This window comes from Rosa chinensis, chromosome 3 (genome assembly GCF_002994745.2).
Source record: "Rosa chinensis cultivar Old Blush chromosome 3, RchiOBHm-V2, whole genome shotgun sequence".
In the NCBI taxonomy this organism is placed as follows: domain Eukaryota; kingdom Viridiplantae; phylum Streptophyta; class Magnoliopsida; order Rosales; family Rosaceae; genus Rosa; species Rosa chinensis.
In genome coordinates, this window is record NC_037090.1 from 14,120,112 (window position 1) to 14,131,273 (window position 11,162).

General features: G+C 38.7%; 1 protein-coding gene across 1 annotated transcript; it reads left to right on the forward strand.

The window, feature by feature from the left end:
- Nucleotides 1–648: 648 nt before the first annotated feature.
- Nucleotides 649–6,546, forward strand: LOC112191640 (calcium-transporting ATPase 1, endoplasmic reticulum-type). Its single transcript, XM_024331023.2, has 9 exons — nucleotides 649–883; nucleotides 1,128–2,552; nucleotides 2,745–2,814; nucleotides 2,919–3,040; nucleotides 3,769–4,047; nucleotides 4,141–4,518; nucleotides 4,992–5,101; nucleotides 5,387–5,615; nucleotides 5,727–6,546. Exons 2-9 carry the CDS (start codon nucleotides 1,134–1,136, stop codon nucleotides 6,309–6,311), a joined length of 3,192 nt encoding a protein of 1,063 aa, XP_024186791.1. The 5' UTR covers nucleotides 649–883; nucleotides 1,128–1,133; the 3' UTR covers nucleotides 6,312–6,546.
- The last annotated feature ends 4,616 nt before the right edge of the window (nucleotides 6,547–11,162 follow it).

Genomic DNA, 11,162 nt, shown 5'->3' on the forward strand with positions numbered 1-11,162 from the left:
TATAATATCTCAAACTATAATTCAAGTATATCGTGACACAACGATTTTCCAAATGAAATTGAGAATTTGTTAGAATAGATGAGACAAAATTCTCATGATAAATATTTTCTTACAAAATAAGTAAAAGGTTAATTTTGTACACAAAAGTAAAAAATAAGTATTCCGCGATACAACGATTTTCCAAATAAAATTGAGAATTTACTAAAATAAACGAGGCAAAATTCCCGTGATACATATTTCTTAAAAAAAAAAAGTAATAGGTTTTTGAGAGGAAATAAGTAAAAGGTTAATTTGTACACAAAAGTAAAAAAAGGATGCGTGTGATCAATAGGGTCAACCCGAAAAAATCCACCTACTCGACGCCGCCTGATCAGCCGTACACAAAATGACAACTTATAATGATCCAGAGGATCTAAAATACCCCCAAACTTTAATTAATATAAAAAACTGCACCGCGCCCGCGAGAATAGGACACCCAGCCAATAGAAACCAGCCAGAACTTCACGGAGTCCAATAGAATCACGCCACGTACCGTTCCCCCGTCACATCCCACCTACGTCAAACCTCAAGCACAATCAAATATTTTAACTACCCAAACCCAGCTTCCCCGAAATTCAACTAATCTCAAATTTAATCCCCAGCTAATTACCCATTTAATTCTTATAATAGTCGCAGAGAAAGAGAGAGAGAGAGAGAGAGAGAGTGTGGAAGCGCAGTGATAGTGGGAGTTGGAGAGACGGCACAGCAGCCGATGCGGGCGAGAAGAACCGGCCGTTGAAAATTGAAAGCTTCCGCTTTCTCTGGTCTTATCTCTGCAAAATTGGACTAACAGCTACTTGGAAATTTCTTTTGTTTCCGGAGAGGAATTAGTTTTTGACTGGAGGTACTTTGAACTTTGAAGAGTCACAAAAACCCTTCATATTTGTTAGAATTTTACCTATTGTTCTCTACTGTTTGCTTTTTGTTCGCTTGGAGTTTCGGTTAATTCTTCCGAATTTGATTCCGATTCTCCGTTATTTCGGCTTGCGTCCGAATCCAGTTTCTTTTGGATGCCTTTGATCTATTGAGAGATTTGAAGTTTCGCTGAGAGGTTTCGTTTTTTTCTCTTTTGTCTTTCGGTGTGCTAGATCTGAATGGGGAAAGGAGGTGAGGATTTCGGTAAGCGAGAGAAGGCGGCGGGGCCTACGACGTCTGCCGATCGCGATGCGTTTCCGGCGTGGAGTAAGGAGATTCATGAGTGCGAGAAGCACTTCGGCGTGAGCCGGCAGTTAGGGCTGACGTCGGCGGAGGTGGCGAAGCGGCGGGAGGAGTACGGGTGGAACGAGTTGGAGAAGCACGAGGGGCAGTCGATTTGGAGTCTGGTGCTCGACCAGTTCAACGATACTCTGGTGCGGATCCTGCTCGTCGCGGCGGTCGTCTCGTTTGTGCTGGCGTGGTTGGACGGGGAGGAAGGCGGTGAGAAGGAGATCACGGCGTTTGTGGAGCCGTTGGTGATCTTTTTGATTCTGATTGTGAACGCGATTGTTGGGGTTTGGCAGGAGAGCAATGCCGAGAAGGCGCTGGAGGCGCTTAAGGAGATTCAGTCGGAGCAGGCGACTGTGATTCGGAATGGGATTAAGGTTCCGAATTTGCCGGCGAAGGAGCTTGTTCCCGGAGATATTGTGGAGCTTAAGGTTGGGGATAAGGTTCCGGCTGATATGCGTGTAGTGCAGTTGATTAGCTCGACCTTGAGGGTTGAGCAGGGTTCATTGACTGGAGAGAGTGAGGCTGTGAATAAGACTAACAAGCCGGTTCCGGAGGATGCTGATATTCAGGGGAAGTGGTCTATGGTGTTTGCCGGGACGACTATTGTGAATGGGAATTGCATTTGCTTGGTTGCCCAGACCGGAATGGCCACCGAGATTGGGAAGGTGCATATGCAAATTCATGTGGCTTCACAGAGTGAGGAAGACACTCCGTTGAAGAAGAAGCTTAATGAGTTTGGGGAGATGCTCACTATGATAATTGGAGTGATTTGTGCATTGGTGTGGCTCATCAATGTCAAGTACTTCCTCACTTGGGATTATGTTGATGGGATGCCGAGGAACTTCAAGTTTTCATTTGAGAAGTGCACTTATTACTTCGAGATTGCAGTGGCACTGGCTGTGGCTGCTATTCCTGAAGGTTTGCCGGCAGTCATCACTACCTGCTTGGCACTTGGTACCCGCAAAATGGCACAGAAGAATGCCTTGGTTAGAAAGCTTCCCAGTGTTGAAACTCTGGGTTGTACCACAGTCATTTGTTCTGACAAAACAGGGACCTTGACTACGAACCAAATGGCAGTTTCCAGGCTTGTAGCTTTGGGTCCTAGTCCAACTATAATACGGAAGTTTAAGGTGGATGGGACTACTTACAATCCAGCAGATGGCAAAATTTATGACTGGCCAAGTGGACGTATGGATACTAATCTTCAAACGATTGCAAAGGTAGCTGCTGTCTGTAATGATGCTGGTATTACCCAATCAGAACAGAAGTATGTTGCCCATGGAATGCCTACCGAGGCAGCTCTTAAGGTTAGTTTATATCCATATGCTGTATGTTTATGCTGATGGTTAAATGTGTTTGTTTCCGTGAATAAACATCATATGTTGGAAACCTAGCAAACGAGATTCTTGGTGAATGAAGTGTAGGAGGATCTGTTTGTCAAGTATTTCCATCCTGCGAAAGCAAGTCATTTTGTTAACTCTGGCTCACTGTCATTTCAGGTTTTAGTTGAGAAGATGGGGCTTCCTGAAGCATCTCGAGGTGTGGGATCAAGTAAAACTGATTTACTAGGTAAGCCATACTCTGGACTTGAAATGGTTCGTTTTATCTATGTGGTTACAACTTTTGAACATTTAGAATTGACTGCTGCCTCTTTGGTTACTTCTGCTCTTAAGGTTGTTGCAAGCACTGGAATGAATCTGAGCGCCGAGTTGCAACTCTTGAGTTTGATCGTGATAGGAAATCTATGGGTGTCATTGCCACCTCCCGTTCGGGGAAAAATTCTTTGCTAGTGAAGGTATGTACAAAAGTTATGATAACAAGTTTAGTAATTTATTATAAGTGTATGGATCAACCTATGGCATTTGATAATTTTTAGGAGTCTTTTTGTGTAATGATGAAATCTGAGATTTCGAGGAATATGTGAATTTATTTGTCAAGGAAATCAATTTTGTTCTGATATTACTTTTTCAATAAAATCGTGCTCCTATTGCAGTTTGCAATCTGCAACGTTATGTGCAATGGTTTCTGTTTGGTGGTATCTGGAATGGCATATTACCTTTGATATGTTAACCCCTGCTTGGAGATGAATTTTTTGTAGTTTCATTTTTGAAAATTTTTGGTTGTGCCTTTTTGGGAAAAAAATTGAAATTGGCAGAAGTCTGTTATCTCTCTGCCACTTTTTTTTTTACCTGATATCCCCTGGCCATTAGGAAAATGTATTTATGGTAAAAATTGTTTGTTTGATTTTAACTGAACCCATCTTTTTTGCTGCTTATTTGACTGGTGCTTCTCTTAGAGGTAGAAAGCATGAGACAGTAGTGCCTTAGTTGTTTTTGTTTCCTCATAATATATACTTGTTTGATTTTTTTTTTTGTTGAGAAGAATATACTTGTTTGATTGGTGGCAATTGTAAGACACATTATCCTGAGCGGTCATATTTTCTTGCCCTCTCCATTTTTCTTTTTCAATTTCCACAGAATGTTTAAGATTTCACTTCTGAAATGAGGTGCTACATTATGGCAGGGTGCTGTAGAAAATGTGTTGGAGAGAAGCACTCAGGTTCAGTTGCTTGATGGAACTGTTGTACCACTAGACAATAACTCAAAGAACTACATCTTACAAGCTCTTAATGAGATGTCATCTGATGCACTACGTTGTCTGGGATTTGCATATAAAGATGACTTGGCTGACTTTGAGTCCTATGATGGTGATGAGCATCCAGCTCACAAGCAATTACTTGATCCATCCAATTATTCATCAATAGAGAGCGAACTTGTTTTTGTTGGCTTGGTTGGACTGAGGGTGAGTAGTAACATGTTGATCTCTGTATCTTTTTGCTTATTATTCATCATAGAATTTTCACTTATTAAATAACTGTGTATTTTGTATCACAAGGATCCACCAAGAGAGGAGGTTTTTGATGCAATTGAAGATTGCCGTGCGGCAGGAATTCGTGTTATGGTAATTACTGGAGATAATAAGAACACAGCAGAAGCTATATGTCGTGAAATAGGTGTTTTTGGTACTCATGAAGACATAAGTGCAAGAAGCATAACAGGAAGAGAGTTTATGAATCTACCTGATCAGAAAGCCTTTCTGAGACAAGGTGGTGGGCTGCTCTTTTCAAGGGCTGAACCAAGGCACAAACAAGAGATTGTGAGGTTGCTGAAAGATGAAGGTGAGGTGGTTGCCATGACTGGTGATGGAGTAAATGATGCACCTGCGTTGAAACTTGCTGATATTGGAATTGCAATGGGCATTGCTGGAACCGAGGTAATTATTTTATAATTTATACTTGTTCAGTAATTTTCTGATGTCTGCTCTTAGGGCAACTGTTATGTACTGTTTTGTTGGCACACTGGAAATATAGTTTCTAGTCTTTTTAGTGTCATATGCAATAAGTAAATAGGTTTTACAGGGATTAGCTTGGTAATTGTGTGAATTGAATCCTTCAATATTACAGTGAGGAAGGCAAATTATCACTACAATATACATGTATATAGGCAGTTCATAGGTAGCAGTTTATACTCTTATGAGGTTTCATTTTATATATTTAAGTGGCATGCCTTGTTTCACCAATCAATGAGTATTAAGTATGGTAAATCATATTGATAGTGATGTCTTGTAACAAAAACGTCTTATAGATGTCTATTGCTCGGTATGTTTTCATATTATCGCCAACTCTTGTTTCCTGTCTTGTTCTACCAATTTTATATCATAAACCTCCCAATTCTCATCTTTTGCAGGTTGCAAAGGAAGCTTCCGACATGGTTTTGGCAGATGATAATTTCAGCACAATTGTTGCTGCTGTTGGTGAGGGCAGATCTATCTACAACAACATGAAGGCCTTTATCAGGTTTGTATTATATCTTCAATTTTTAACTTTGGAGAGTAGTGTCCCAATAATTAATAAAATCAATCTCGAGTGATATAAGAAGGTTATGGTTAGTGATATTGCTGCCATCTTATTAATCTCATGATACACACTTCTAGGAAAGAATTTATAACGCCTGGTGGTGTTTACTGTTGGTGGCTGTTGACTTCACCCTAATCTTGATTTCTCTGGAGTTTGGAAGCTGCTACATTGTTAAATCACCTAGTAATTTTGCAATTTTTTTTTATTGTCTAAACCCTGTTTCAGGTACATGATCTCCTCCAATATTGGTGAGGTTGCATCTATATTCCTTACAGCAGCATTGGGCATTCCTGAAGGGCTCATCCCTGTCCAGCTTTTGTGGGTCAATCTTGTCACTGATGGGCCACCTGCAACAGCATTAGGATTTAATCCTCCGGACCAGGACATAATGAAGAAACCCCCACGCAGAAGTGATGATTCACTGATCAGCGCGTGGATATTGTTCCGATATTTGGTAGATCACTTCATCTCTCAATTCTCTCTTCTTACTTTATATTTATATTAGACTCTGCATGATTTGACCTGCGATCATTGTCACTGATATTCACTTGATTGTGCTAAACAGGTAATTGGGTTGTATGTTGGAGTAGCAACAGTCGGCGTATTCATAATTTGGTATACTCATAGTTCCTTCATGGGTATCGACCTCAGTGGGGATGGCCACTCCCTTGTTACTTACTCCCAACTTGCCAACTGGGGACAGTGCACAACTTGGCAGAACTTTACTGCTTCACCTTTCACAGCTGGAAATGAGGTTATCTCGTTTGACAAAAACCCATGCGATTATTTCCATGGCGGCAAAGTTAAGGCTATGACCCTCTCCCTCTCTGTGTTGGTTGCCATAGAAATGTTCAACTCGCTCAATGCCCTTTCTGAGGATGGAAGCCTGTTGACAATGCCTCCATGGGTCAACCCTTGGCTCCTTGTGGCCATGTCTGTTTCATTTGGCCTTCATTTCTTGATCCTGTATGTGCCTTTCCTAGCTCAAATATTCGGCATTGTACCCCTGAGTCTAAACGAATGGCTGTTGGTTTTGGCCGTTTCGTTGCCGGTGATTCTCATTGATGAGATCCTCAAGTTAGTCGGCAGATGGACAAGCAAGTCTCATATATCCAGGAGGAGAAAACCATCAAAGCCCAAGGCAGAGTGAGGTGTGGATTTATTGTTTGTATACTTTGACAATGGGCTTCACTCGAACACAGCTAGTTTTTAGCATGGGGTCTCAACTTGACCCTCCTGATTTATTGAGGGATAAACAGTACTTTTCTTTGCCTGCTGTGTCCTCACTTAAATATCTTCTTTTTCTAGGTTTTTGTAAAGACTTGGATAACAACTTTCTCATAATTGTTAGGAAATGAAGCAAAAGAAGTATGCGAGTTATATTCTGGTGCCTTATGTTGATACTATGTTTATGATCAAACCGACGTAGCACCAAAAGCCTAATGCTGCGACGTTGATGAGATCGTTTTTGATCCTCAACTGTCTATTTAACGGAAAGCGATTGAAAACCTTCCTCCAAGAGACACAGAAGTAGACGTGATGAAAATGATTTTAGATTAACAACTAATGATTGGGTCTTTTTAAATGTATCCAACAGAAATCTAAATACACTTAATAAATTTTTTACACCCTATAAAATTATAAAATCTTTAATTACACCCAACAAGTTTTCTAATAATACCCTTATTATAGATTAAACCCAGTAAAACTTTATCAAGATGAAGAATAACAAACACCCAGCAAACTCCTTCATACTTCTTTTAGATGAAAATACCAAACCAATATCAACCTTCTTAATAATCTCGTAACACATATTTAATTTAATTAATGGGATCGATAAGTGCTTTCTTTCTCGATCAAGTTACAATACAGAGAATAGAGATAGACTGTTGGAGAGGAAAGATCCCACATTGGAAAAGTGACAAATAAAATATAACTTATAAGTGGGTGGATCTCACCCAATTGTACCGAGGCCTTTTGTGATTAAAACCCAACACCTATCGGGTGGTTAAGTTGGGACAATATCGGTACAATGGTGGGCCACGGGCCACGCTTGTCGCTGTTTAACATGGTATCAGAGCGGGTCTCTCTCCAATTGCGTCTCCAATTGTCATGAGCCCGAATTTGGGTTCCTTATATTGCCATCGGAAAATTCTGATTGGATTGTTACCAAGTGTCCGGTGTGGGCCTCGGATTGTTATATTGGCCAAGTCTCCAATATGAGACTTGTGTCCCAATTTCCAATGTGGGAATTGGATTGTTAATTAATTCCACGTGCTAACCTAGAGTTAGGTTGCACGTGAGGGGGCGTGTTGGAGAGGAAAGATCCCACATTGGAAAAGTGACAAATAAAATATAACTTATAAGTGGGTGGATCTCACCCAATTGTACCGAGGCCTTTTGTGATTAAAACCCAACACCTATCGGGTGGTTAAGTTGGGACAATATCGGTACAATGGTGGGCCACGGGCCACGCTTGTCGCTGTTTAACATAGACGATGATGGAGAATACTGCTTGAATGGTAATCCCATTCTCATTCACTTGGCTATCGTCGATCTATCCAACACTCAATTTGCTCGGATTACTTCACTTCCCCAACTCTCAGAGATTCCTTTCTCTGCCCTAAGTCTCAATTCAGAGGTTGATACTTTTTGGTTGATTGAGGAGGAGTGAGTGCGTGATGTAATTTTATATTGGTGTACGCTCATTACTTCATTCGAGTTTAGACGACGAGAAATATAGCTTGATAAAATACTGATGGTCCTTACTCGTTGTTGGGATTGAAAACTAATTTGAAATAATAGGAATTGGGGGATTGATGGAGGTGACCAGTTATAAAGAGTAGGGTAGGTTTTGTCAGTCAAATGAATTTCTTATTGCTGGGTATATCGTTTTCAAGGATGGGGATAATTTGGAGAAATCAATTAGATTAAATTAGAAGTATTTAAAAATAAATATATCATTGAGTTTACTTAAATTTTTACTGGGTACATTTAGAAAGACCCCTAACGAATTCATGTTGATCAACAATTCTCCAACTGCTCCGCATCACAATGTTGACTATGGGTAGAAGCTTTTTCTTGTAATGTTATTAGCTTTTTTTTTTTTTTTTTTGAAGTAATGGTATTAGCTTCTTAGCCGCGCAAGGGTTTTCGCGGTTTTACTGAGCTGGATCAACCAATTTCGGGTTTAGACAAGTCAACAGCCTTATGATTCCTTACATCAGCTTATGGAGATTGGAGGGTCATCATTGATCTCAACTTACAAGCTTTTAGAACGATTCAAGATTTCTTCTGACAACAAAAGATTTAACAGTCCATCGCCAGCATTTAGCAAGTGTTTGATGCTTCTCCTTCTCATTTCCAAATCTTCGGCATCGGGAACAATTTGTCCGTCTCGAGTTTAGGTTGTACAAATTGCATGTGATGAGTGAACTAGACATCAAATGCTTATCCTCTTGCTATAGTGTTTTTGCTTCGGCTTCTTTTTTCCTTTTGCATTAGGGAATATTCGGGGTGGAAAGACAACGGAACTCCAAGACACGAGAGGTGTCCCACATTGGGACTCAAGTGAGAGACTTATCGTTGCGAATAGGAGGGAACCAAACAAAATACGAACCAAACTGATAAGGGATCCCTAAATTGGCAAGACCAACTGCTACAAGCTTTTGCTCCCTTACACATGTGCTTGCCAGAACATCTATCATCCTCTTGCAACAAGGCATTATCCAAGGACGAAAGAGTTGGATACTGCACCAAAAAACTATAGATGTTCCTGTCAATTTATTGCTTACCTATATTCCTAATCTTAGCTTTAGAAGTATAAATGTTGATGAAGGCAAGAAGCAAGTTTGCAACAAAGATTCATAACGTACATAATTAGGGTTAGAATTTTTTTTTGGGGCTTGTGTTTTAGACTGAACTTTTGGTCTACTTGTTATTCATTCGGATTTCTTGTTTATTGAGTCTTCAATTATTTTCAAGTTTGTCGAGTCATGCCAAATTCACTTACAGTCATGCATGCAAGAGTTATATCTATTCAAGCCGGACATGCTATTGTGCTAAACGAAAAAGAATCAAAAGATGGGAAAACCTTTGCATGTGTGATTTTTATCGACAACTTAATAAAATTAGCATCATTGACTGAAATTGACAACGGCACAAAATTAAAATACGATCAAAACAGAAGTCAAAAATGATTTTAACCCACATTTTATGGAGGTCTCTCTAAGCCAAATCGATATTCCACTCTTTTTCAACTAGAAACAGTCTCAGCTCACAGTAGATGAACACTAGTCCATAGCAGATATAACATCCATACCTAATGTAGAGAGATCTATTACTAAATACTTGTAAAGAAAATGTTAGAGATAAATCAACTAGTTAGATAGGAAAAGGCGAAAAGTTACATACAATACATCACGCCATGTGTAGAAATGGGGGTTTCGTGGAAAAATGAAGGCGTGTAAAGAGTAGATTGACTAACAAGTCACCTTGCCTAGATGACAAACCAAACCGTAATCTAATAATACGGATTGCAAAGTCGAGTTAATAACTTAATATACAAAGAGGATTATTAATCCTTTTCACGTCACACATTTTGGTCTAATTACCATCGTTTGAATTGTTGTACCCAACTAGGACTATACATTTGTATATATCTCTTTCAGAGACCCTCTTTCAAAGACCACGTTTAGATAGGTTCATGAATTGCCCCTTTGAGTTAAACTTTTTGATAGAAAGTTAATCAAATAAATTAATAAACAAACCCTAAATTATCCAAGAAACGATTTGGTGATAGTTAGAAGAAACCATTGGATGAAGAATGAGGTTTTGTTCGATTTTGACAACCTACCAAGTTTGTCGAGCTGGGGACGGAGGGAAATGGGTGTCTTCTAGCTAGTAAATATCCAAACAAAACGTTAACCAATGTTTTCCATAGGGTTTCTGTAAGTTGTGTTCACTTCTTTCCTTGCAAAACACTTCAAACACTCACAACTGAGTGTTTGAACAAGGGTGTCTGAACAACACATATCATGGATGAATCTTGCATTAGAAAATTCTCACTGTATAGTTAACTGTTTTAATAAAATTGATATAATGCTAGTTAAACTTGTACACTAATCTAAATATAATATGCATGTATGTATCAAGAATGATAAATACGTAATTGTAAATAATAGTTAAGTGTTTTAATAAAATTGATATAATGCTAATTATAAACTCGTACACTGATCTAAATATAACATGCATGCATGCATATATCAAGAAGAACAATTCTTAGGTTCATTCCTTTTGGGTGAATGAGCATATTCACAATTTATTGCAATTAATGCATAATAACTTTATAATTTTCTAATCCAATCATTTTTGTTGTATAACGTAATACAAAGATTAGTTCTGTAAAAAATCAATCAAATTGAAGACCTTTTAGTTATTCATTTCTATGAAATACATTATAATAGTAGTAAACAAATGGATGGTTCTAACAACACTTACTACTATTATAATACATCTTTGTATTATAATAGTAGTAAGTGTTGTTAGAACCATCCATTTGTTTAATTCAATTGAATAGCTAAACGATTTGCGATTCGGTTGATTTTTTACAGAGATGATTTTTAAAGGCTAATTTAAAATATGGATCGTTGAATTATAAATTTATTAAATAAAAGTATGTTAATGGACAACGGGGTGAATATGCTTTTTCCTAAGAATTATCCTATCAAGAATGATAAACACATAATTGTAAACAGCCAATCGTTAATGAATTAAGAATCAAAACTCATCGAATACGTACTATTAACTCTTTTATGCTGCGTGAAAGCCTTCCGTGAATTAATAATTCTTAATTTACTACATAAGTGAAACCTTCTAATTGTCCCCTCAGACCTTTAGACTTGGTGAAGAGGAATAACCAGAAAGCTGCACAATTTCACGCAATGACGCAACCCTTGGAGTCACACTTAAGCTCACCAAACACAACCATCACCGCCTGCTA

What these genes read in the sequence shown, in the direction of transcription:
- LOC112191640 (XM_024331023.2), top strand. Translation starts at nt 1,134, where the DNA reads ATGGGGAAAGGAGGTGAGGATTTCGGTAAGCGAGAGAAGGCGGCGGGG. An exon ending in AAGTAAAACTGATTTACTAG is followed by an intron (nt 2,815 to 2,918) that starts GTAAGCCATACT and finishes TCTGCTCTTAAG; the next exon opens with GTTGTTGCAAGCACTGGAAT. An exon ending in AACATGAAGGCCTTTATCAG is followed by an intron (nt 5,102 to 5,386) that starts GTTTGTATTATA and finishes ACCCTGTTTCAG; the next exon opens with GTACATGATCTCCTCCAATA.